At 36.9% G+C, this 27,966-nt stretch overlaps 1 protein-coding gene across 1 annotated transcript in view; it reads left to right on the forward strand.

Annotated features, from left to right (window-relative positions):
- Nucleotides 1-27,966, forward strand: part of GAB1 (GRB2 associated binding protein 1) — a 136,351-nt gene that overhangs the window by 96,222 nt on the left and 12,163 nt on the right. The window contains exons 3-9 of the mRNA XM_017854908.1: nt 4,422-4,647; nt 8,815-9,416; nt 10,616-10,701; nt 10,889-11,192; nt 24,268-24,357; nt 25,993-26,089; nt 27,113-27,236. Of these exons, the coding sequence (XP_017710397.1) occupies nt 4,422-4,647; nt 8,815-9,416; nt 10,616-10,701; nt 10,889-11,192; nt 24,268-24,357; nt 25,993-26,089; nt 27,113-27,236 (1,529 nt within the window). The remainder of the gene's footprint in view (nt 1-4,421; nt 4,648-8,814; nt 9,417-10,615; nt 10,702-10,888; nt 11,193-24,267; nt 24,358-25,992; nt 26,090-27,112; nt 27,237-27,966) is intronic.

The following is a 27,966-nucleotide window of genomic DNA, read 5'->3' on the forward strand; positions in this document are numbered from 1 at the left end:
AGGTGTGAGCCATTGTGCCCAGCCCGAATAATTAATTTAACATAGGCCTTTTAGATTGACTTTGATGGAACTCGGTTCCACAAGGAATCTCAGATAGGACTTTCTAAAGCCAAGTCCACCCATGAGTTTGTACCCTCAAATACCTGTAAGTTGGGTAAACTCCACTCTTCTTGAGATCCCAAGAACATGGTTCCCGGGCCTGTTGGAAAGTGACATTCTCTACTCACCACAGGTTAGGAACCCTGTACAGGACTGTGTAGATGAGCTATGAGGCCAATTTTCCCAAGGGGCTTTATTCGGCTCTGCAAGTAGAGCTTGACTCCTTAAAGGGAAGCATACCCTTCCAGTCAAAGCCTTGGTAAAACAACCAGTTTCTCCAATTGCATCCTGTTGCAAAAGAAAACGGATTCTTATTGCACTGATGCAAACAATCATATTGCCATAAGTTAAGAATACTCACAACTAGTTCCCAAATTCTGGAGAAGAGAGGCAGAGAGACAAATATGCTCCAAACTTTGTTCACAGGATTATACCTTACTCAATTATTAAAGGCTGTGAATAGCTCAAAATAAGTGTCCTTGGAGTCTGATAAACAAGGATCAGCAGTGTTCCAGGCAAAAGTCAAAAAGGTTACCTCAGTTTTCTGTTAGTTCAGTCCATTTAGTTAACACTTGTTTTGCTTGATATTTGTGAACATTTCAGCTCTCCATGAGTTGTGTACATTTTTCCTGTATTCCAATGTCACAATCTCCCAAGTTATCAGAAACCTACGTTTGAAAGCACGTGTCAAAGTTCTGTAGCTGATTATAAGCCATCTTTTGAAGAGGATCAAAACAAGACAATTGTCTGTGAGTAATGAAATGTCAGGGTAGTTACAGTCAGAAACACAATTGAAAAAGAAATTTGGTTATCTCTGGTTTACAATAACATAACAACCTTAATTGTGATTGATAGCATATACTCAGGTATTAGAATTTTAGAAATCCCATACAATTTTGGAACATATAATAATATTCCCTAAGATATAACCTGAAGAAGATTAAACATCATTTTGGCAATCCCATGTACCTAAACATGTCAAATAGTTCTGTTTATCTCTCTTCTGGGTGCTCCAGGGGCCCTCTGTAGCATCCAAAAAGCCAGGTGTCAGCAAAGACAATTTTGAAACTGAAGTTTGATTTTGGGAAGTCTGTTAATTATGTTAGAGGGTTAAAGCACTTGATATTATGAAATAGAATTCCAGATTACCTTAAGTTATTTCTTTTGCCAAAATGATGACTCAGAAATTTTTGGAAAAGCAGAAACCTTTTATAACCCCTTAAAACTTTTGCCAAAGAGATTAGTGCCTTAAGAGTACCTTATTGTGCTTTTATTTCAGTGCTCAATTTACAGAAAAACCATATTATACCCTTTTAAATTTAGTTATATGTTCACACTTGGAATTTATTTTGCAAGATTAATTTTTACAATCCTTTCACAACTTGTTTGAACTTTTAGCTTTATCTTATCAAATTCAAAATAATCCTTTAACCCCAGGCAAAAATTTACATTTTGACATCTGCATTTTACCAATGATCTTTAGGCTGTTTCTATGTCTCAAAGATTAAAGTCACGTGAACTAAAAAGTACCACAGCTTTTATTTTCCCTTTCAATATTTGATCCAAGCACCTATCCTTCTCTATAATTAATTAGAGCTCTTTTTATAGACATCACATATAACAACACATATATAACTACACAGACAGGCAGAAGAAAACCCAGTAACCACAAGTTTTTCGTTTGCCAACTTCCTAATTGGATGATTTGCCTCCGGGTTGAGCCCATAAAGAGACAGGGTTAGGAAAACATGCAGCTTCTAAGGCCTAATAAGCAGGCATAACTGGGAGGCAAAAACAGATTTTGAGAGAGATCTATTCACTTTTAATTCTTGGGGTTTCATGAGGAAAACAGAGGTCTGTCCCTTCTCATGCAAGCATTAAGGGTGGCAAGGCAAAATGGAGAAAAATAATTCAGGTGACTAGAAAAAACCCTTTTCCAGCAAAGCAAGATCCAGGAAGAGAAAAACATAAAGGCCTTTTAAATATACCTATAATTTGGATATCCATTTTTAATTAAGCTGAGTGCTGTTTAAGAAAATTCTTTTAAATTCCTTGTCCAACTTTAACTGCACCAAGTGGTCAGTATTTCTGGCTTTCAAACTTTACTAAAGGCTCAGAAAAGGAAAATCAAGGCAGTTCGTGGAGAGGAAGAGAATAAACAAATAGCAAAAGTCACATATATATCAAACCAGAAAGGACTCTGCCTAAGCCAGGATTGAGCCTGGGCCGCCACTGTAAAATGGCAGAGGCTAAAGAAAGCATTGCTACATGTTTATAGGTCACACTTCCAAGGACGTAAAACAAGATGGAGGCCTGCAGCAAAGTTTGCTACTGACCATACAGAAAGACATGCAAAGCACAGCAGATTGGCTAAAGCTTAAGACAAACCTCACAAATCCTTTTTCATAATTAAAACTTTACAGAGAAAGAAACAGTTATCCTTATTCCTAGTCTAGTAGAACATCTGCAAAAAAAAAAAGGGCCTCGCTTTAAAGTTAACTCCAGACCTGGTGGAGAAGAGGAAGACAGCTTAAATGCAAGGCTGTGTTAATTGCTAACAGGGTGGAAAAAAGAAAAAGATGCCTGATGAAGAACCTCTCATTCTTATGCAAATAGGTCTCTCAGTGTCTACTAAGAGAGAGACATGGTGGGGAATGCTGGCCAGTCCGCTGCGCAAAGGCCTTTTGGCCTTAGCCACCACTGTGTATCTCAAAAAAAGGAGGAAAAGGCCGACATTCTCGATCCCTGGGAGTGACAGGAGTGGGGAGGCGTAATTTACTCTACCCTCAGAAGTCTGAGGACAAAAAGGCTTAGAAATGAAAGGTAAAAAGATTTTTTGGTTTGCATCTTACCCTTTCTCATGCCCCACATTTGGGCACCAAAAATGATGCAGAATTTTGTTCTTAGTTCAACTAAAACTGGGTTTTTGTCACATGACCTGGAAGGATTAGGAACACATTCAAGGACACTTTGAGGGGAACGGAATTTATTGGGCAAAAAAGGAAAAGAAGAAAAATAAACTTCCAGCAAAGCGAGATGGGGTCCTTCTAACAGGCCCCCCAACCTCACGGATTGAATACGAGGCCACCACACGGGAACTGAAGAGGCTTCAGTTTCAACCCAGCCTTTTCTGTTCTGTAATAATATAAATAACAATATAAATTTGAACAGATTTATTCATGTATGAACATTTGCCTTTTTCTGGATTATTTATGGCCTTCTATGGCTAACCAGACTAACAGAGCATTTTTTTTTGGGCCTTTAATATACTTGGTTATGGCAGTGACTACAGCGGGATTTTATTCTAGAATTTCACCTGGTTTTCAATTGCTTCATTCTGTACAATTTAGCTCTTTTCGTATTTCTCTCAAAACATAGTTAAGGGAATAATAAATTACTACTTTACTTGCTGGGCCTCTTTTCATGAAAATACTACAAAAATCCACTACATGGCAAATAAAGTTATGAGCTGAGGGAAGAGGTGATGCCTTAAAGAAGCTCTTTCCTTGAACGTGAATAGACTTTATTTTCACCATCCCAGAATTAGAAGTAATTCTCTCTAGTCTGCTAAGAGGTAGAAAAGAATGATCATCGAAATAAACACAGGGTAAAGAGCTGACCCTGCTACTCACAGGACCACGGGCCTGGTGGCTCAGGCCCGTAATCCCAGCACGTTGGGAGACCGAGGCGGGTGGATCACGAGGTCAGGAGATCGAAACCATCCTGGCTAACACGGTGAAACCCCGTCTCTACTAAAATACAAAATTAGCCAGGCGTGGTGGCGGGCGCCTGTAGTCCCAGCTACTCCGGAGGCTGAGGCAGGAGAATGGCGTGAACCCGGGAGGCGGAGCTTGCAGTGAGTCCAGATCGCGCCACTGCACTCCAGCCTGGGCGACAGAGCGAGACTCCATCTCAAAAAAAAAAAGAAAAAGAAACTGTGTAATTAAATGGGTCTCCTTGGAAGGTTGGGTTGGCTCGGGAAGCACTTTATTATGGAGTTTTAAGGTATCTTTCTCTTCAACTAAGGTTGTAGAACAGCTTCCTTCTCGTAGCCTCAAAACTGAAGACTGTTCAAGGCAAGGTTAGCCGTGGCTTTTTTAGAGGAGCGGGAATATATAGGGAGTCCTACTCTTTAGATCTCTTTGACAAGAATAAAAAATACTTGCTGTATAAAGGTCGCCATTTAGGTAGTGTTGTTTTAGCTGACATTGCCATGATTTATTCTGTTTTTGTGTGTTGAAACAATTTGTCTCCAAAGTAGCTTTGTTTTTCCAAAAATTCTTTAACTGTGGTAGACGTGATAGTTAAACTTTGTGTTGCAGATCCTGTAAAGCCACCTGGCAGCTCCTTACAAGCACCAGCTGATTTACCTTTAGCTATAAATACAGCACCACCATCCACCCAGGCGGATTCATCCTCTGCTACTCTACCTCCTCCATATCAGCTAATCAATGTTCCACCACACCTGGAAACTCTTGGCATTCAGGAGGATCCTCAAGACTACCTGTTGCTCATCAACTGTCAAAGCAAGAAACCCGAACCCACCAGGTAAATTATACATGCCCGTGTGAGAGAGACATAGAGGCGTATGTATGTGTGTACACATTAAGATTCTTACCTTTTAAACTTTTTAAATTTTGACTTGCAGGCTTGAAAGAAACCATCTGTATAGGCATATGTTTAGGCTTTATATTTCAGGTTTACATTCCCCTATTGATATCTGATATTCAGGAGATTGTATCGAAGAGACACAATCTCTGCCATCTTTGACAAAGAGCAGTTTTCCCTACAAGGCTCTTTTGGAAGTCTGTCTACTATTTTGTAGTCTTTGTTACAGACTCACAGTATTACTTGCTTAACAGATTTCACTGATTTATAAATGGTGATCTTGCTCCATTTCTTATGTGATTATAAACCAGCCAAGGGTCATCTTTTGTTTCTGAAGAAGGAGAGGAATACCTTCTACTAGAAGATTTTGAAAGCAAAACGATTCCATTGCAGTGAGTGTGTTGTGGTGGTTTTGGATCTGTGTGAGAAATTAATCATACAGGTAAAATCCCGATATAGCAAATTCCATGGAATATACAAATTGGATGTTAGTGAAATTTGATCAAATATATTCCTAAAAAATTATGAAACTTTTAGTCTTCATATCTAGCAATGAAGCAGAAGCAGAGCTTACCCTTTTTTTTTTTAACCTTTTTTTCTTTTTTTCTGGTTTTTTTTTTTTTTTTTTTTAAGAGACAAGGTCTTGCTCTGTTGCCCAGGCTGGAGTGCAGTGGCACACTCATAGTTCACTGTAACCCCAAACTCCTGGGCTCAAGTATTCCTCCCACCTCAGCCTCCTAAAGCACTGGGATTGCAGGTGTGAGCCACTGCACTTGGCCTCCCTTTACAAATTTTTAAGTAGAAAGAAGTATATGGAGTACAGCGCTTGACTGAAGGAATCATCAAACCTGTCCCAAATTCTTAGTTTCTCTACCATCTCCTTCCCTGCCCCCACGTCCCTTTCCTCTTCTAAGCTATAAGGCATTTTAATTGGATCCTCCTTGTTCCTTGATGTTGAAAGCAGTAAAGAGTCAAGAAGCAATTGTTTTACTGTTTTTAAAAGGAGCAGAAAAATGATTGAGAGGCCAGTCTCTGCCATTAATAGCTATGTGACAATTAGTGATACCAGTCAATTAAGTATATTTTATTTATGTATTAATCAGCTGGGGTCTGGATAGAGAGTATATTTCTTGATAGACATGAAAAATGTTTTTTTAAACAAGATTATTATATTTTGTAAGCATTATTTTATGACAAAAAGATTTTTTTAAATGCAGAAAGTAATTATTGCTGGACTGGGATCAGACAAAGTACTTGTTCAAAAATTCTGATGTAGAATATGTTAAGATTCACAAAATAGTTTCTCTGAACCATGCCCTGAGATGATGGAAACAGCTCACATTCATTCCAAAGCTGGATTTCTATGTATTTGTTGTAATGGGATTTTACCTGTAAGAGCAGAAAAAAATTTATAAATCAACATTTGTTAATATCAAATTCTAACTTGATTTTGCTTGTTTGCTGTGAGTATTTAAAAATTATACACTGGCAACTTTGTTACCTATGCTACTAACTAATATTTTATTTTATAAAAGTTCACAATTATTTTCAGTAGCAACTTTTAGAAGCCAACAGCCGAGTGACAGTTCTATATTTTATTTTTATATAGTGTATTTCATAATTTCACTGGTATCACAGCTTTCCTCTTGCAGTACAACTTATGCTCAAAATCATCACCCAGATGTATTTTGCTATCTATATTTTACAAAAGTGACAGATAAATAGCAAATATTTATGAGGTAACCACTATGTGCCCAATATTATGCTAGGTGCTATGAAGGTACAAACTATATAAAATAGAGTCTACTCAGATATAGTCACCTTTGGAGTTTACAAGTAAGAGTTAAGTGAAAACATGCAAGCATTAAATATTTAGAGATGAAGATAATATACGAGAGTTGCCTTGCAAACTCTTGTTTGTTCTGCAAGACTTTGGCTAGAATGTGCTCCTCTAGGAAGCATTCCTCTCAAACTCCCAAGTTAGCTTAAATATCTTTCTGGGTTTTTATAGTATCCCAGTTACGCCTTCATATCTTGTTTTATCACAGTGTTAGAAATGGCTTGATGTTTTTACTTATTCTTCACTAACTGTAAGCTAGTCAGAGCAAGGAGCTTTACTTATTACTCATAATTCCTCTAGCTTCTCTTAACTCTGCATTTGAATTAAATGAAGTACAAATTTTAGAATATGCATAGGCGCATTAGAAATTCCACAAAGGGACAGTGCAAGTGTTTTTAAGATGGAGAAAACAAAAGCTTCATAGGAAGAATAGGATGTGAACTACACCTAGTTGGTGAGAGAAGAGAAGAAAATCATTAGTAATTTGTGCAAAAATAGCTTGAGGGAAAGGAAAGATGTGAGTGAGCATGGTGGGAGGAAGATAATGAGGAGGAGAGCGTCTTAGAGGATAGGATGGAGAAGGTGGAGCCAGGTTATTAGTAGCCTCAGTGTCGCGTGGATTCGTGTGAGGCCTTATAGTTCCCACACCCTGTAGGGGCCCTTACTAGGTTTTTCTCTTGAATACGTGAGTGGTATAACAACTATGTTTTGAAAATATTGATTTTATGGAAGTCTGGCCCCATGAATAGATTGAAAGAGGCAGAGAGTAGAGGAAATTCCACTAAGGAGGGTTCAGTCATATAGATCTCAGCAGGGACAGGGACCTGAACTTGGGATTGTGGCAATGGGAATAGAGCAAGGGAATAAGTACGCAGCTAAGAAGAAGGGCTCGATGCCTACATGACTGGAGATCAAAGAGAAGGAATCAAGCTGATTGTGTTTTGAGCCTAGGGAATCTGGATAAAGTCATTTTTTTCAGTGCAAGCCAGAAAAGCAGTCAACTTAAGTAAATGGATTTCAGTTTGAGGCACACAAGCAAGGTAATACTGGAGTAACCAAGTAGAAATATTAGTTTGAGAACATGGGACATGGAATTTGATAAGATGATGGAAGTTGTCAGCATTCAGAGAAGAAAATGAAGTTCTGAAAAAGGAGGATGATCTCTAATAGCATGTGTGGTAAAAGGTTAGGACTAATCTCTGTTGGCCATATGCTGGGAGAGAGACAGGAAGGGGCCAGTAAGTGAAACAAGAAAGTAATCAGCGAGGGAGAAGGGTTTAAAATGGAGGGTTTTAAGATGTTTTTAAGATGGAGAAAACAAAAGCACAATATGGCACAGTGTGGGTTTTCTCATAGTAAAGGGGGAGACTTTACTATGCATAGTGCCAGATGTTACTAAGAAGTCAGGAAAGGTAAGCCCTTAAAAAAAAATCATAGTTATTTAAAGAAATATTGTTTAAATTCCTACAGGACTTTGGATAACATGCAGAAGTAGTTCAGGTATCTTGTTTAGCATTAAGGAAGTGAGAGTGTGCTTGTGTTGTTAGCTTCATCTTGTCATATACCCAAATTTTGTGATACCTCAAAATGCAGAGACTGAAAATGTACATAAATGTACTTTAATGAGATTTCTCAAAGTGAGTTATTGTTTGGAGTTCGTTAACTCTGTATCATGTATTTCCATCCTCTTTAATGTTGGCTAAATGTTTGTTAAAGAAAAGTAGTGGAAAGGAAGATATGTGAAAAACAATTAGATGTCACCTTCTTGTAAGTCACATTGACCTTATTCAATACCAAGTAATCATTAGACTTTTAATTTTACAGAACAGCAAATTTGCCACGGGGAGGTTTAAGACCAATGGATCAACTATATAAACTGTACTAGCACTAGGTTTTTGCATGCTCTTCAGAGGAAATGCTTTTCCTTGTGTCTATGCATTAATCGTTTACCTTTCCCAGAGTTTTGTAATGTTTAATTCCAGTGCTTCAGGGGTTGTGTTTTTATGTGCAAATTTAATAGGTGGAGTTGGGGGTGTGGGCAGATATAGGACAGAATTAGAGAGAATGCTTCTGTTGGTTTTGTGGTGGTGGTTTTGTTGTCTGGTGTATAATCATAAAAGCTAAAGAACATTTGTGCTTTAAATCCTATGGATCACACAAAAAATCTAATGAGAAAAGCCCTATCTTTTGATTGCTAAGCTATGTTTATAAAAAATGTATTCTTAGTCTTCACCTTGTTTATTCTGTCATTAACAATTTTTATTTAGAACACATGCTGATTCTGCAAAATTCACCTCTTCTGAAACAGACTGCAATGATAACGTCCCTTCTCATAAAAATCCTGCTTCCTCCCAGAGCAAACATGGAATGAATGGCTTTTTTCAGCAGCAAATGATATACGACTCTCCACCTTCACGTGCCACATGTGCTTCAGCTGACTCCAGCCTTTATAACCTGCCCAGGAGTTATTCCCATGATGTGTTACCAAAGGTGTCTCCGTCAAGTACTGAAGCAGATGGAGAACTCTATGTTTTTAATACCCCTTCTGGGACATCGAGTGTAGAGACTCAAATGAGGCATGTATCTATTAGTTATGACATTCCTCCAACACCTGGTAATACTTATCAGATTCCACGAACATTTCCAGAAGGAACCTTGGGACAGACATCAAAGCTAGACACTATTCCAGATATTCCTCCACCTCGGCCACCGAAACCACATCCAGCTCATGACCGATCTCCTGTGGAAACGTGTAGTATCCCACGCACCGCCTCAGACACTGACAGTAGTTACTGTATCCCTACAGCAGGGATGCCGCCATCACGTAGTAATACCATTTCCACTGTGGATTTAAACAAATTGCGAAAAGGTCAGCTCTAGTTGACTTCTTCTCTATTAGAGGTTAATGATAGAAAATCGATTTTTCTGAATATTTGTTCTTTTAAATGTAGTTAAATATATTATGCTACAAAATACAGTCCATTTTTTTCCAGCTCTACAGTTACCTGGAAGGGTATATGTGCATTCATGCTCTGCTAGAAGGGAAAGATAGTTGGAGTTTCTCACCCCTGAAGAAGTATGGCCTTAGTAATGCCTTCCTGCCTCAGGAAGTGTGCCCTTCTCTCTCCCACTTTCTATAATCCTGGGTAGATAGGCCCTCTGTTGGGACAGAAGCGCAGGAAATGGACCAGCCACAAAGCCTCTCCGAGTCATACCCTTTCCTGTATTTGTGTGCCATTATGGCCGCTTCTAAGTCACATCTGTTGGGCTCTAGTTCCTTCCTTCCTATATAAGCAGTTTTTGTGTTGTGTCTGACAGGTGATATTCTGTTCTAGTCAAGCCATTCTGCTTTCTCTTTGATTTTTACTTGTGTTTAAAGAGCTGAATCTTCTTTCCCCTTATCACTACTACTTCACTGTTAGTGAGTATACTTTCCTATACTGTCTCCTAGAGTCTGAACCAAAAGTTACAGACCTTGAGAGGAGAAGAGAAAATGAGTCTGGGTGATTCTCTGAGATTCTCAAAGTCCTAAAAATAGAAAGCTAAAGTTTTTAATGCACATATTCTAAATACTATGTGCTAAAATTTCTATATTTTGTGGTAGAGTTTTCCCCAGCTATCTCCAAGAAGATAAATATTTAATGTATTTGTGATTACTACTTAAATCAGTACTTATTTCACCATTCAATAACAATTTCTAACTCCTTTCTTGAAGTGACTGTATAACCTAGTTAGTGAGATGTAAGTTAGGCCCAAGGTGGTGCAAACAATGAGAAAATAGAGGTGTTTCTCTTCATCTTTAGATAACCTATCTTATCCCAGACTTAGACATTCACTCACACTCAAAATTAGATATTGGTGTTGGTTAGCATAGGAGTGAGTGTCTGCATTTTCTAGTGGTTTAATATGCCGATTCAAGATACAATTCTATGAGCATCCTTTTTAAAATCTATGTGTGTGCATGTGTGTCTGCATATGTATGATGAGAGAAAGAGAATAGGTCATCCCAGTGACCCTGACAGCTGGCAAAGATGGGAAGAAATGTTGATAGTTTGTTCTTTATTTTAGATGCTAGTTCTCAAGACTGCTATGATATTCCACGAACATTTCCAAGTGATAGATCTAGTTCACTTGAAGGCTTCCATAACCACTTTGTAAGTATAATTGACCTTGGCATCATCAAGTGTATTTCATTGTCTAAATCTTCATAATTAGTGCCATGGGACTAAGTGATATCATGAAATAAAAGTATGCTGAGATCCATATGAATGGGTTTGACTTACAATTGTGTTTTCATGTGTAACAAGAGTTTTTATTAAACTAAATATATATGTGTTTTAGAAAGTCAAAAATGTGTTGACAGTGGGAAGTGTTTCAAGTGAAGAACTGGATGAAAATTACGTCCCAATGAATCCCAATTCACCACCACGACAACATTCCAGCAGTTTTACAGAACCAATTCAAGAAGCCAATTATGTGCCAATGACTCCAGGAACATTTGATTTTTCCTCATTTGGAATGCAAGTTCCTCCTCCTGCTCATATGGGCTTCAGATCCAGCCCAAAAACCCCTCCCAGAAGGCCAGTTCCTGTTGCAGACTGTGAACCACCCCCCGTGGATAGGAACCTCAAGCCAGACAGAAAAGGTAAGGAGAGCATGGCAAAGTAAAAGGCTTGGGGAGTGCCAAGTTAGATCTATTTTTAACTGCCATTAAATCCAAAACAGAATTTGGACTAGAAATTCTGAAATATTTCATAGTTCCATAGCCATCAACTTATTTAAGCAAAGCAGTACTGCCTTTTATAAATTAATAGTTACTATATCACATGTTGATGTGAGGTGATATTTATAAGTCTCCTATCTCTAGAGCAGAGGTTACAGCTAAAATACTCATAGAGTGAGCGGACAACTGGGGAGAATCAGAAGAAACTGGACTGCCCTGGCCCCATCTAATGGGATTAACTAACCTACTCAGCTACAATCCTTTGTTGACTTGTGAAGTGATGCACCCATTCAGGCAAATCTTCTGGTATTTCAGGAGAAGCCAGAGATTTCAGATTTTATATGTATTATCTCTCGATTTTTAAAGTTCTATCAACTAATTTAATTATTTTTAAGCAAATATTGCAGGCCAACCCAAACACTTCTGCAAGCTAGATAATGGCCTTCAGCCGCTATTGAGTAACCTCTTCTCTAGAGTATATAATATCAAATCAGACTTAAGATTATTAATGTATTTGTCATAATTATTTAAGAATAGTGAGACTGTATAATCTTTCCATTCTGTTCCTATAACAACTTCTTAAGAATTACTTTGCCTTTGCTGGGGTAATAAATGCTTCTAGTCTATCTTTTTTTTTTCATGCTGGCCTGCATAAGTAACATTAAGTTCTGAGGTAACATAGTTTGTTAAGAAGTCTGTAAAGGAAACTGTTTAGCCAAATTGGGTAATATCTACCCAGGTTTTTAAAATTGGGGTTTAAGTGGTTAAAACACAGACAATTTGATTTGTTGCACTATGCTGTTAGTGTGGCTTAATCCTGACAACCAAGTAAATTCGTGTAAATGTAAACGTGATGAATGATACAATATCTGGCTTACCTAAGGGTGTTTCAGCGCATTTGAAAACTCTCCTGCTATATGTAGCTTTTTAAGACCGCATAATGTTTGTGTCAGTTTCTCCTTAACCTGGGCTTAGATAATTAATAGTAGTTCTAATTAAGTCCTGGTTGTGAGGAAAAGAGACTGAGGCTCAGAGTATCTTAAGAAAAAGGATTTGGTTTTGTTTGTAAGTAAAGATAACCTCCTTGTTTCAATAGGAGGTTAACCTCCTTCAACAAGGAGATTATCAGGAACTGAGGCAATTCCAGGGGACTGTTGCTATGTCCTGCTCTCTCTGTGCATTTCTGTTTTACAGGAAATCTTTGCATCTGGTTTGTTCTCTTTTGCATTCTTACCTTCTTTTCTGTTTTCTTTTCTGATTCTTTTCTGTTTCTTACTCTGTATCCCCTACTTAAATGGATTCTGCTTTCCAAGAGCTTTGGCCTCCAATGCTCCCCTTCTGTGGCCTCAATTCTGCCTCCTAGCTCCTTTTTAGGTGCCCTTGCAGCTTCTGCATCAGCTTCTCATTGCCTTACTTATTATTTACTCACTTTAGATTGCTTAGAGATTATGTGATTGGTCTATGTGTGTCACACCCACGACAACCCAGTCTGCCCCAGGCAGCAGGGCTGTGATTGTGATGTGGATCTCAGAAAGGATGTGAGCATCAGAAACTCTCTATTGGATAATGCTTCCTTTTGTTTTTCTTTTTCTTTGTCTCTAAATCTATTTTAGACACTACTGGTCATTTTCTTTGCATATAATTTGCAAAAATATGTTTGGACATGTATAGCTTTATAATTGGTTCACACAGATCACTGAAGGATTGAGATACAAGTGTCATGAACTCTTTGAAATATTGAATATCTTTTTTAATGTTAAACTGGTGCTTTCCTTGTTTTCCAGTAACGAGTGCATGTTAGTGGCAGATCTCTACTTTTCAACTCCAAACCTAACAGTTTTATATTTTGAGGTCTCGCATAAATGTGGAGGGAGTAAGATTTGGGTGAGGGTGCAAAGCTCTTAAATCCTACCTCCCTTGCTCCTCTGCTGCTCTTTTCTCCCCTTGAGCTCTGTAGAACACAGTTTGAAAACTCCAGTATATTTCACAGTTGTGATTCCATGCGGTAAGCATAATATGAAATCAGGAAACATCCTTGTTTATAAGTTAGAAAAGACCTGAGATCATAGTGATTAGCTTTTAGTATCCTCTAAGTCTGATATCACTCATGTGTCCCACATTATTATGATATACGTTTTATGTATATATCGCAATATATACTACATATCATGTATACTGCATATTTTATAATTATACATCCCTGTGTATTTAGTGAAAGTACTATTATTCTAGTACACTAGAGACTAACCGCACTAGTTCTTTAATGTAAAGGAACTTAATAGAACAGAACAAAGTAGCTTCTTAGTTATTTCTAGAGATTGTGTTCATTCTTTTAAAATTTAACTGAACTGATCAGAGACTATCGTGAGTTCATTGGCCACATTATTTATTTGGCATGTTTGCTTAGATACAAAATGAACTAAAAAAGAGCACCCAGATTGAAATACCCATATAATTTTTGCTAGAATCAAGAATAGACTCAGCAAAACAGTAAAGAGGTTCCTAAAGTCATAGTATTCAAAAAAATTTGCTTTTCTTTAGTACTATTCTACTTTTTAAATAGTTATGATACAGGAGAGGAGGCTTGAGAATGTATTTAACATTACAAGGCAAACTTTGTAAACTCACTTTACAAAGTTATGACTTCATAAACTCACTTTACAAAGCTATAACTTCAAGAAAAACACATTTTAAAATCCAAATTCAGATCTCAAAGCAGTTTACCCACAAACACTTAAACGAAAATAATGTCTCATTTGGTCCTATAATTTTTCTCAGTATTCATAGCATCAGGTGAATCTATTTTCATTTCAAATTTCATGACATCAGATAAATGACTTAATCTATTATTTCAGTATTTCTTATGTAAAACTCATAATAAGCAAATCTAATTCTATCAAATATGGCTTGATTAGTTTCAGAGCTCCATATAACTAGTTCATTGCCCTGTATGTCTGGTTTTTGAGATTGTCTTTGGAAGGATCTATAAGAAACCGGTAACATTCTGGTCTTCTTTATATCCCCAATTATAGATGTCAGCTGCTGTAGTTTGCGTACAGATGAACTTTTCAAATACTTCTGAGTAATTGAAGCTGCAGAAATACATAGATGTTCTGAACACTTAAACATAATTATCTTAGACCCTTTGCCTATCACCCAATTCATGATAGTGATATTTTCATCATACTGTTTCTGTCACTGTAGTGTTTGTTTTGAGCTACATGTTGTCTGTATTAATAGAAGCGTATTTTATGCATACTGTATTAAATATTGGGAAAGCAGATGAGTCACTGGAAATACAGGACAAATTATATTTTGACCTCTTGAATTGAAAATTTTGTATTTCTGATGGAAAGGGGATTTTGTAAAGTTTGGGAAATTTATCTATCTGTTGTAACTTCTCTTTATGTCATGACATAAATCTACTATAGTTAATCGCTAAACTTATCTAAGGCCCCCTATCTCTGTCTAGTCCCTGTCTAGCATGATGCAGCAGCTGTGTGAGCCCCACGTGGTGTCTTTGTGTTGTTATGTTTGGCCTTGTCCATTCATTCCTTTCTGCAACAGTCTGAACATTAATTTCTGTACTGACTTTTAAGCCAGTGCAAGGTTTTGTATGGTGTTTTTATACACCAGTTTGGTTAAAGTACCTTCAGGCTTAGATCCTTAATACTGTGTGGGGAGCATACAGAAGACTGACTAATCCTGAGAGCTTCCCTGGGTGGCTCTTTTGGCACAGTGATGGATTTGCTCTAAACGTTTTTTAAAGAGATCCTTTAAAGTTTCTGAATGTGATTAAAAATTAACATGCACTTTTAACATTTTATTCTTTTGTATTGTAATTTTTATTTTAGTTTCAGGGGGTGCATGTGCAGGTTTGTTACCTGTGTATATTATGTGATGCTGAGATTTAGGGTATGAGTGATCCTGTCACTCAGGAACCGAACATAGCACCCAATTGTTAGTTTTTCAACCCTTTCCCCCTGCCTCCTTCCCCTCTCTGGTGGTACCCAGTGTCTGTTGTTGCCATCTTTATGTCCATGTTTAGCTCTCACTTACAAGTGAGAACATGTGATATTTGGTTTTCTGGTCCTCCGTTTATTTGCTTAGGATAATGGCCTCCACCTGCATCCGTGTTGCTGCAAAGGACATGATTTCATTCTTTTTATGGCTGTGTAGTATTCCATGGTGTATATGTACCACATTTTCTTTATCCAGTCAACTGTTGATGGGCACCTAGGTTGATTCCATGTCTTTGCTATTATAAACACTGCTGCAGTGAACATGCAAGTGCATGTGTCTTTTTGGTAGAAAGATTTTTTTCTTTTGGATGTATACCCAGTAATGGGATTGCTGGGTTTTATGGTAGTTCTGTTTTAGTTCTTTGAGAAGCCTCCAAACTGCCTTCCACAGTGGCTGAACTAATTTACATTCCCACCAACAGTATATAAGCATTCCCTTTTCTCCACAGCCTCCCAAGCATCTGTTGTTTTGGCTAGTAATAGCCGTTTTGACTAGTGTGAGATGGTATCTCATTGTAGTTTTGATTTGCATTTCTCTGATGATTAGTGATGGAGTATTTTTTTAATATATTTGTTGGCCACTTGTATGTCTCATTTCTAGATGTGTCAGTTCATGTCTTTCATCCATTTTTTAATGGGGTTACTTGTTTTTTGCTTGTTGAGTTTCTTGCAGATTCTGGATATTACCCCTTAGTCAGATGCATAGTTTGTGCATATTTTCTCCCATTCTGTAGGTTGTCTGGTTACTCTGTTGATAGTCTCTTTTGCTGTGCAAAAGCTCTTTAGTTTAATTAGGTCCCACTTGTCAATTTCTGGTTTGTTGCAATTGCTTTTGAAGACTTGGTCATAATGTCTAGTTTCTTGAGGGTTTTTATCAGAAAGAGATGTTGGATTTTATCGAAAGATTTTACTGTGTATATCGAGATGATCATATATTTTTTGTTTTTAATTGTTTACATGGTGAATCACATTTATTGATTTGTATATGTTGAACCACTTTGCACCTTAGGAGTAAAGCCTACTTGATCATTAACATGCTTTTTAAAAACTACATGTATACAATAATCAGTGTTTGGAGAATGTATGAGTAATACCAGTACATGTAACTAAATTTTGATAAACAAGTATTAAAGTTTAACTCTTAAGTCAAGCTTTGGGTTAGATTTGTTACCATTTAAAGGAAATAAGTATGGAGTGCATTTTTACAGGATAGCCTTAACATGGGGTTTCTTCCTCTCAATATTCTCTTGGCTTCAAAGTATAATTATCATTATTACATTTCTCTTTATACCATGAGACCATTAAAATGTATAACAATTTTTCACTTCTCTGCCTTGATTACTTTCTGGAATTAACAAATGATTATGTGAATTACTTTTACTCTTTCTTGATTTTGGAGATGCTTACTGGAAGTAGTAGAATAATCTGCAAAACTTTTGGAAGAGTAAAAAATTTAGGCTTAAAAAAAGTTTAGTCTTTGTAAAGCCTGTAATAATACAGAAAATAGAATGTCTACTTTGTGTGGGATTTATGTAAGTAGTTACCTATTAGAATAATGCATTAATAGATCACATCTGTTTATTTGAAATATGACCTCGCATGACTGCCTTGACTGTATTTGAGATGACCGACTTGAAATACCCTTAGAATTTAGTTCTTCCCTTTTTCCATTTAAATGACAAGCAAAAATGACTGGGCACAGTGGCTCAGCCTGTAATCCCAGCCTTTGGGGAGACCAAGGTGGGCAGATCACCTGAGGTCGGGAGTTTGAGACCAGCCTGACCAACACTGGCGAGACCTGTCTCTAGTAAAAATACAAAAAAAAAAATCCAGGCATGGTGGCACGTGCCTGTAATCCCAGCTACTCGGGAGGCTAAGGCATGAGAATTGTTTGAACCTAGGAGTTGGAGGTTGCAGTGAGCTGAGATCGTGCTACTGCACTCCAGCCTGGGCAACAGAGCAAGACTCCATCTCAAAAAAAAAAAAAGACAAGCAAAAATGTCTTTTTTGTGTGTGTGAGATTGATCAGATTAAACACCACTAGCTTTAAGAGAAAGCCAGTTCATTAACATTCATACAACACAGATTTAAGCACCTATCGGTTACAGGATATAAATTCTCCAAACAAGGAAAAGGTTGCTCCCCTGAAGAAGCTCACCCTCTAGGAGAGGACTTGGAGAAGTAAACACATTATCATAATTACCATGGAAGGGGCTGTGGTTGAAGTAAACTCTTGGCACTATTAGGGAAGCTCCCCTGAGGAAATTCTGAGAGTGTGAGTGGCAATTAAATGATGCTAGGGGAGGGCAGCCTGGCAAAGTATCTTCTCCTTAGAATAAACAACATGCCCAGGCCCTTTAAAAAGAGGGGAGATGAGACAGGCCCAGAGTCGTGGGGAGGTAGGTGGGCGGGCAAAAAGGAGGGAGGAAAGTACCAAAGGAGGGACGAATGCCAGATGCCTTGTAGTTGCCTGATCCTGAAGGAGTTATAATTTATGGTAATGAGTTTGGACTTTATTCTGAGTGCACCATTAAAGTATTTTATGCAGGCACATAACATAATCAGGTTGGCCCTAGAAAGCTCATTCTGATTTAAGAATACAATAGAGAAAATAATTGTATTCTTTAATGTAAGATGTTATAAAAATCACTTTTCTTTCTCAGAGAGTGCTTTGCCCAGTTTTCCAAAATCCAGGGTTCTTGAAGCCTTTGTTAAGACAGGATCAAACAGGAAAGGCATAGCAAAAGTCCCCCTGTCTGGCTCCCTCAACTTGGGGAACTTACAGTGATTTTTGGAAGTTTTGAGGCACTTGGAGCATAAGCGGAACTCATATAGCCATGCAGTGCGAGTTCATCACTTTCAGAGAAACAAAACAGGTAAATGAAGTGCTCATTTTTTAAAAAAGATATCAGACAAACAATTTTTTATTTTCTGGTGTGAATGTCTGATGCATGTCAGGGCCTTCATTTTAAAAGAGCACCCTGCTCTTTGCTGCTCTGTTTCTTAGGGTTGTATGAAATGTTGGTGCTACATTAAGACTAGCTTTACATTTGGCCTTGACATCAGTGTTTGCACAGAAAGATTTTATGCAGTTTGCAAGGCTATTTTCTTTCTTTCTCTTTTAGAGACGGGTTCTCACTATGTTGCCCAGGCTGGTCTCAAACTCCTGGGCTGAAGTGATCCTCCTGCCTCAGCCTCCCACAGTGTTGGGATTACAGGCTTGAGCCACGGTGCCTGGCCTGCAGTGCTGTTTTCTTTGGCATACTTGGGGACAATTCCTTAGAATCAAAATTGGTCTCTTTTTTTTTTGAAAGGCTTTAGCTTTTAAGGGTTTAAAAGTGTCCTCCTCTATGAGAATTCACGTGATACAAGAGAGCAAAGCAAAGGGAGGGTATGAATCATATGCTGCATGCTCTTCTAGATGGCATATATTTTCTAGTTAGCGTGTTTTCAGTTTTTTCTTTTAAAAACCATTAAAATAATTTACAGTGATGAGGTTACAGTGTACAGCAGTATATTAGAAAAATGTTAGACCAAGAATACAAAAAGCCAGAATTCATTTCTGGTAATACTATTAACAACCACTCCTTCCCATTAAATGACATTGGACAAATCCATTGACTTTTCTTCACATAAATTTTCTTATTTTAAAATGTAAAATTAGATCATCTCTAATCGTACTCCCAATTAGGGAGCAGATCACATGATCAAGAGATTGACATTAACAACCCTCCTAAGAATTAAAGCACAGATAGAAATTTCCCCAGTTGTCAGTGCTCTTCACTAAATTATGTTGCACTCTTTGTTCAAACCAAGTCTAGCAAAAGCCAAGTTGTAACTGCCTTGGACTTAAAGGTTCAGGTTCACATGAGTTCTCTGTTTACTCTCAGAATTTGAGAATCACCAAAGTTGTTTTATTTTTGCCTTTGCTTTAATATTCTTATTTCTTATTATCTATTTTCATACTTTTCTTCAGCAATCAGTAAAACATTGGCCTATACAGGCAGTAAAGGAGGAGAAAAGGCTAAGACAGGCCTCCTTACACCTTGGACTTTTTTTCTCCTTTCTCTCAAGTAATATAGGGCTATTCTTTGGGTATGATTTTCATGTCTGTCTGGAACATAAATGTCAAATTGAGTTTGAAAGCATAGAGAAATCAAGCTAACAAAATGCCTAAGTGACATAGTACAATTCAGTGCAACATTTCCACATTGTAGCTACTGCCCTAAAATTAACCTTAAGCTTTGCACAGAGTAGAAAATACATGTAAATTTTATAAATGCATTTTTAAAAATCTCAATATGATTATATCATATTGTTCTATTAAGAAAACCAAGGAATACCCTAGAAAAGGAGTATCCTTTTAGTACCCACCCCAGAAAAAAAGGTAATGGAGATGAGGAAGAACTTGAGTGAAAGGCTTACTGATTTCATGCATCTGATTTTGGTTCATACGAGTCTCCTTGGAACATATGACATCTTTAAAAATTACTTAATCCACATTATCTTCATCATTACAATCACTTACATTTTATATATGTTTTCACTGTTACCAAGAGGAAATTACTGGTCATGAAGGTAAACCCTTCAGAGAAATGTAACGATTTTACATCTCTGATGTTGGAAGTACTTAAAATTTAGTTGAGATAACTTACTATATACAAAAGCAAAGTAATACAAATACTCTTCTAAGAGTAACTATAGTAAAGACTGTAGGTTTGAAATAAGGATATGGGATGAAGAACATGAACCCTCTCTCTAGATGCACAGGATTTAAATTCTGGCTCTACCAGTCATCATCTGTGTGACTCTGGGCAAGTTACTTAAGTTCTATAAACCCCAACCAGCTTGGTGATACAATTATTAAAATCTCTTTTAAATTGTACCTTCCTGACATGGTTGTTGAGAGGTGTTAGCATGTCTAATACCTAAGAACTTCTCAATAAATGTTCATGATTGATAATTAAGTGTAATGGAATTTCTCTGGGCAGTCTTAGAGAATGTGTTCTAACTTGAGCTTTGTGTAGAAATTAAAGTCACTGATTGATAAAGCAGTGATGGATATTAATAGTAAAAGAATGTAGAAAAGGGCTGAAATTTTAAAGATGTACATGAGAAATAGAGAATGGTCTAGCCAGAGCAGAGCACAATTCAAGGGAAGAATGTGATGTAAACACATCCGTAGTTTATTCTTGTGGCATTTCCATATCTCCATGACTTCTCCAAATAAGTCATATGTATTCTGTGTTCTTGTCTGTAAAATCATTGCTATCTTGAAATGTAATTCATTGAATAGAACACTCGAAAGTTGCTGGATACTATGTTGCACTTGTTGAAGTCAGAATAGAAATACACAGATGAATCTTTAACATTTTATTTGGGAAGCAAGACTGCAATTTGGGATACACAGACCAAGTGGTCTTTGTTATGTCTGAAGAACAAGGAGGAGGTTGGGAGTTTTATTAGAAAGAGAAATCTTACATATTATTTTAAAAGAAAGCTCACTGGCACTAGAGAATTTCTTGGGAACTGGCAAGATCTGACTGGTGAATGATGGTGGTAGGTGAAACCAGTTTTAGAGTCATGGCAAGTCATTTCAGCAGCGACTACATAAAACCGGTCTTAGGGTTGCAGCAGGCCGTTTCAGCACCAGGGGTTGTGGAAATGTTAATTCTTGGATCAGCTGCTCTGTGCCCTGAGTGCTTTTTCACCCTGGCCCTCAACCCTAATTTAGTTGGCTACAACAAGAATGACCCAATTTGTATAATCAACTTTCACACACCTTTCTCACATAATGGACCTTTAATGGCTGCTATCTTTCTTCTGTCCTTTTCAGTTTGAAAATCATTCTCCTAGCTAGAGAAGACTAAAGCAAGATAGGAGTTGAGTTTCTGTTGCTTTTTTTTTTTTTAATCTATTATTATTAGTTTTTCTTCCCAAACACGTTTGTTCTTGCCTTGTTTCTCTTCCTCTAGGAATAGGTTTTTAAAAGACCCTCCATGTAATTTTTCATAGGCCGTGAGCATTCTGGATTATATCATCACACAAGCATTCACACAGGCTCGGGTAACTTTCTCATTGGCCTTGACTCCCTGCTCCTTCCATTTCAGTCCTTCCCATTTTAAAAGCTCTTTTTGTTGTCATACTGGGAAATTATTAGCATTTTGAGACCAAATGCAGATGGTCAAAGGGGATGGACTACTTAACTCTGAGAATTTGTACCTAAGGATCCAGGAAATGGTGTCATTACTAAGGGCGTTGGAGGTGGAAAATGGCATTGGTTTGGAGGAGAAACAATTAGTTTCAGCTTCAGAAGGATAATTGGAGATGACCTGTCAGGCAGTTGGAAGGTAGAACTAGAGAAAAAGGTGAGAAACCATAACTTGGTAAGATGTAGCAGTCATGTGACCTTGATTATTTAACCACAAACATAGATAAGATACTGGGGGTGCAAAGCTGAGAAACGCAAAGAGTGACCACTGGGAGATAACTATGGTGAAAAAAATCAGGAGGGAGCTGCAGAGCTAATGAAAACAGATCCTTCAGAAAAGGAGGAGTGTGTCTCACACATTAGGTCAAGACCAGCAAACCAAAAGTAGTTCTAAGAGCATTTTGTAATTAAACCTGACATCACTGATGTGTCAACTCTCTATGGCATTCACGTTGACATCCCCCCAAGCCACATCTGTAAATCCAGAGTAGTATCAACTATAGACATAAGTGTAGGAATGAGCACATTTCTTCTTTCCTCTACTTGGGTTCCTTAGTTTGTGACTGTGTAGCACAGAGTGCTGCAAGATCTCCAGCCACAATGAAGAGTTCAAAACTGAACTCCAAGCAGCTCCAACATAGTATCCAGCTGAATTTCCTAAAATTCTCTGTATCCCTAAAGGTCTGGAAAGGTAAGACAATGTGGTATAGAACAGGAGTGCCACACCAGCAAGTGGCAGGCTAGAGGAAGTCTTAACTCTGCCTCCGGTTAAAGCGTAACCTGAACAAATCACTTAACCGCTTTCTTTGGGTGAATCTCATTCATAAAATGAAGAAACTAGATTTGTAAGGGCCTTTCACTCCAAAATAATCATATTATTTTAATACTAAGACTTACCCTCTGCCTCTGTTTTTTTTTTTTTTTTTTTTTTTTGAAGGGTAGCACACTATTTGGGGGAGTTTAAAAAGTCATCGTAGCCGGACGCAGTGGCTCACGCCTGTAATCACAGCACTTTGGGAGGCTGAGGCAGGCAGATCACGAGGTCAGCAGATCGAGACCATCCTGGCTGACACGGTGAAACCCCGTCTCTACTAAAAATACAAAAAATTAGCCGGACGTGGTGGCGGGCGCCTGTAGTCCCAGCTACTCAGGAGGCTGAGGCAGGAGAATGGAGTGAACCCAGGAGGCAGAGCTTGCAGTGAGCTGAGATCGCACCACTACCCTCCAGCCCGGGAGACAGAGCGAGACTCTGTCTAAAAAAAAAAAAGTGACGGTCTTCCTTTGCTTTAGAAAAGGGTCCTGCCAGTGTGGGCCCTGGGTTAGGGAGTTTTAGGGGTAGGGAGTGAATCTTGCCCAAAATTTTAGTATTTACCTTTTAAAATCAGGCTGCCTCATTTCTGAATAAACTGAATGTATTGTCTCACTTAGAAAATTGGTTAGGAAATTTTTATTTTTTATAACCTCTACAGAATTATATTTTAAGAAGCTTTGAGATTTCGATAGGTAAGGTGCTAGATATCAGCATTTAACCAGCAAATTCTGATTCTGCCACCTAATAGATGTCAACTCAACTTTGTAAATTCCAAGAAAAAAGAAAATTTAGTGCCACTAATAATGGAGTAGCTTAAATCACTGATTCAAATGATACTGCAACTCTGGCATCCAGGCTTCTAATAGGAAAGATGCCTTTCATAGGCTTTTCAGCAGTGCTTTTATGTGGCAGACATTAAATGAAAGGAAGACAATGGTAACTGAATTTATGCTTTCATATACTTAATTAAACTGAATCTAGGCAATCAGTATAACCAGAATCTAAACATCTAATTCTTGCAGATGAAGCCATTGGGCAACGAGTTAGTATCCAGAGGAAAGAAATGTTGGTCTTGTATTGGTTTTAGATTAGTAAATATAGTAGTGGCCACTTGCTTCTCTAGAAGAGTCTTGGTTAGGAGGTGCAGGAAAAGATTAAGGTTTTAAAAACATCTAGGCCGGACGCGGTGGCTCAAGCCTGTAATCCCAGCACTTTGGGAGGCCGAGACGGGCGGATCACAAGGTCAGGAGATCGAGACCATCCTGGCTAACCCGGTGAAACCCCGTCTCTACTAAAAAATACAAAAAACTAGCCGGGCGACGTAGCGGGTGCCTGTAGTCCCAGCTACTTGGGAGGCTGAGGCAGGAGAATGGCGTAGACCCGGGAGACGGAGCTTGCAGTGAGCTGAGATCCGGCCACTGCACTCCAGCCTGGGCGACAGAGCGAGACTCCGTCTCAAAAAAAAAAAAAAACATCTCTACCAAATTAGAAAAGTAATATTACAAGGACGTAGGCCTTCAGGCTTTCATATGAGATACCAGATTTCAAAGAAAAGAAAGATGTAATTGAGATCTGACTAGGGTATTCTACAAATTTTTTATTTGATCCAGTTTTCTAAGACATGTTAGAAGAAAGACTAACATGGCACATATTTTCCCTCTGTTCCCCCAAATGAAGATAACAACTAACCAGGCTGATTATCGCACTAAAATCCTACCATCTTTTATACCTCCTTGCTGCTTACATCATTGCATGTAAATTCCTCTTTTCCATTGTGCTGAGCATGAGCATGAATTTTATGTGTAGCAAGACTGAAATATTCTCCACAACAAACTTCTGTTCATGCTTTTAGATGTAACATTTTTGCACAGGGCTCTGTTGCTTTTTATACAGAATCCATTTTCCAATTAATAAATAACATTATATTAAGAGAGTCTTCTTTTTACCAATTAGGTCAAAGTCCTAAAATTTTAAGACTCAAACCCCATGGTTTAGAGCGAACTGATTCACAAACCATAGGTGACTTTGCTACAAGAAGAAAGGGTATGTACTTTAGCACCGCATGTGGTATGGGGCACTGGGAATTTATTTTGTAATGTTCTTTTTTTTTTCTAAAAGAAAGAAGAACTTTAAATACTATTGCTGTTGTAAATAAAACTTTCCAGCACATTATTTCTAAAGTGAATGCTTCCCACGTATGCCATTAACAACAGCATGTTAAATATTTGATATGTGATATTCAGACTTGTCCTTTTGCATTATTCTTTTAACTTTTTAGACAACATTTTATCCTTTAAATTTGTGAACTGTTTGTGATTTTCTGTTGTCTTCTGTCTTTATGTATATGTATTCTGTTCTGACACAGAAGAATCATTTCCATGGATTAATTGTGCCATTATTTAAAATCTGACAGCTAAACTGCTATTAGCCTTTGGGTGTCAAAAAGTAAAACATTAACAGTTAAAGAAATACTTTCAGTCAGTGGAATATTCTGTATCTGTCTATTTTAAGAATATAGACAAGCAAAATGGTTTTAGTTAAAATTTAATAAGTTAATTTGGTCTTCATTATATGTGAGTTGACAAAATACTTATGAGCCTCAATGTGTATGGTCCTTTAAAATGACCATTCATTTTATAGTGTAATGGTAATTATGCCATAATTGATTAAAATTGAACATACATGGGCAAAGACTATAAATAAATCTGGAAAGATGAAATTTTTTGTTAAGAGTGGCAGAATGAAACATAACTGAAATATTTACCTAATATGTTTAGGTAGTCTCCTAAAATACCTAGTATTAAATAGTATTGTTTTAGTTCTTTTGCTCACTCCACAAATTTCTGAAAAAATCTCAGTTTTGACTTTACGAAAATGGCTAAGAACTCTGGTATATACTGGTTTAATTGTCTACTGCAATGTGAGGTAAATAAAGATCACTTATAAATGAAAATTATTATTAGCATTTACTTAATTGTATATAATTTAGCAAGAGATTTGTTGGTTAAATTACACTAACAATTTGAAGTAAAATAATTGTGGCCTTTTTTCAGAGTAGAGTTTGGATCTAAAGATATAAATACTGTTTCGTTGTTTTGTTTGTTTCCAGAACTGGGCATGAAATATTTTAAAAAATTTCCGAAAACATTTATTTTGGTTTGGGGTTTTACAAAGTTTTGTTTTAATAGTTTTAATGCATCATTTTATATATATATTTAGTTATATACTTCAGTATGAAGAATAGGAAAATGATTTTACATAATGATTAAATTTCCTTATTGAAGTTATGAAATGGGTTGAAATAATTTAAATCAAATGAAATGTTATAAAGCAACTATAGAGAAACTGGGTCACATTACTCTTTCTTCATCTCATTTAGTTTTTAATTCATAAAACATGTTACTTAGGCAACATGTTGGTAATAGAGGTTTTGGCTTTGAGGTAACAATCCATGAAACATTTATTTTAGCTTTTACCACTAATTAAATTAGCCTATGTAACCTTGGGCCAAATCAATGTAACATCATGAACCCCTTCCAATTTTCCATATAGAAAAACGAGGGTTGGTCTTAGGTTTGCTCCTATCAATATAGAGTTACAGAGAGAGAAATCTTGTTTGTTTTCCAAAGTTCTGTAACACTAAAATCTCTTTTATCTTCTCTTTTTTTTTTTCAAAGTCCAAGCCAGCACCTTTAAGAAATAAACCTTGCCCAGAATGGGAAAGAATTACCAAGCCCCAGTTTAGATCTCCCATCACTAGGAGTTTGCTCGAGAAGTAAAGTCCTGTTGTCTAAAATATGTAGTATTGTATGAAAATGTCGACTTATCCTAGAATTGGGTTCCATTACCTGGAAAACATCTAGAAATTAGTGTTTCTCAATGGATGATCTGAAGAGCCCCTTTTTAGGGGTTCTGTGAAGTCCAAAACCATTTTCATTAATATATTAAGAATGTTATTTGCTGTATTTATTCTCCTACTGAGTGTACCAGTGGAGTTTCGCAGAGGTTACATGATAGTAGTGATGATACATTGTGACACCCAATAGAATGTGTGTTTTTGTACTTACTTTGTGTTTTAAAAAGCACAAAGTATACAACAAACGTGTTGTGTGGTACACCTTGTGTGTGTATTCTAAACGGCAAAAATGAATAGGTACAACCTCATGTAAACAAAAATTTCTTTGGGATTCCTCATAATTTTTAAGAGTTGTAAAGGTTTGTGAAACCAAACATTTCGAGGATTACTCAATCTTGAAAATGTGGTTCGTCTCTTGTGGAGATTATTACCGAGACTTATTTAAATGTATATAGGAAATGAGAGGAATTTATGAAGTTACCAAAACATAGTTGAACCATTGTCATGTTTTAACGTGTGTGTGGTATATAATATATGTACAATTAATATATATATAATTATATATTTATATATTTATATTTAAAAATTCAAAATATAATATAAGTTTTTTAAAAATAGAAATCTTGTCTTCCGTTTTGTATTGTCTGTTAAACTTTTCCTACTTATCACCAAGTCACTGGTAGTGGGTTTTGTTTTTTTTCTTTTTTTGGCTTGTTTTTACACAAAATATTTTGCTGTCCAAAATACACTTTTATAATACAGTTATAAATATTAGTTATGTGTTTGTGCACAAAAATTATGTCATTATAAATTTGTACAATGAATGATTGTAAACATAAGGGAATATTTCTGAAAGAATGCAGACTATCATTTTTATTTGGGGAATAATTTTAGGTGTTGTTGTCAAGGCTTATGTTTGTGATAACATGTTTCTGTAATTAGCTCTTCTAGGTTTCCCATGTCCCCCCGACCAGATTCAGTGCATAGCACAACTTCAAGCAGTGACTCACATGACAGTGAAGAGAATTATGTTCCCATGAACCCAAACCTGTCCAGTGAAGACCCAGTATGTAAAGTTTTAACTTCTCCTTTTCTGAGCAGCCCTTTTCAGTCAATTCAAGCTAGAACTGTTCTGTCTATAAATTTTATCCTCATATCTTTATATACTTAAGAAAAAGCAATAAAAGACAACTTTTAAAAGCTTATTAAAATAATGTCATAAACTCTAAAACAATAAAAGGTGAAAGTAAACTGTAAATGAGTTAAAAAAAAAAAAAAGTTCCCTGGCACAGCAGCACAGCCCTGTAGTTTCAGCTATTTGGGAGGCTGAGGTAGGAGGATCACTTGAGTCCTTGAATCCAGCGGTTTGAGGCTAGCCTGGGCAACATGTCAGCCCATATCTAATTAGAAAAAAAATAAAGTTTTCAGTTATATGTCATTTAAGAGATACTTGATTTTTGATACTCTTCAAGAAAATACACTGGCAGCATTTTATAATACAGTTCTCTAAGGCCATGTGACAGCACTCTAATGGTGAAATGGTCTTATAAATAAGTAATATACCCTTAGATAGGTGTAAAGATTAAAGAAGACCTCTTACAAACGTAACATGTTTCAGGTTGGCTATACTATCATAAAGCATGAGAATTTTCTAATGGTAGTGAGCATTTTGTTCCTCAGAAATCAGGTAGTTGCCAGAAAATACTTCAAATGTTTAAGAATACAAACCAATTTTAATTTTAAAAAATATTAGGCTTTAGCTTTTCCTTAAGTCAGATTTAATGTTTGCTTTGTTA

This window comes from Rhinopithecus bieti, unplaced genomic scaffold, assembly GCF_001698545.2.
Source record: "Rhinopithecus bieti isolate Rb0 unplaced genomic scaffold, ASM169854v2 scaffold_39317, whole genome shotgun sequence".
NCBI classification, from domain to species: domain Eukaryota; kingdom Metazoa; phylum Chordata; class Mammalia; order Primates; family Cercopithecidae; genus Rhinopithecus; species Rhinopithecus bieti.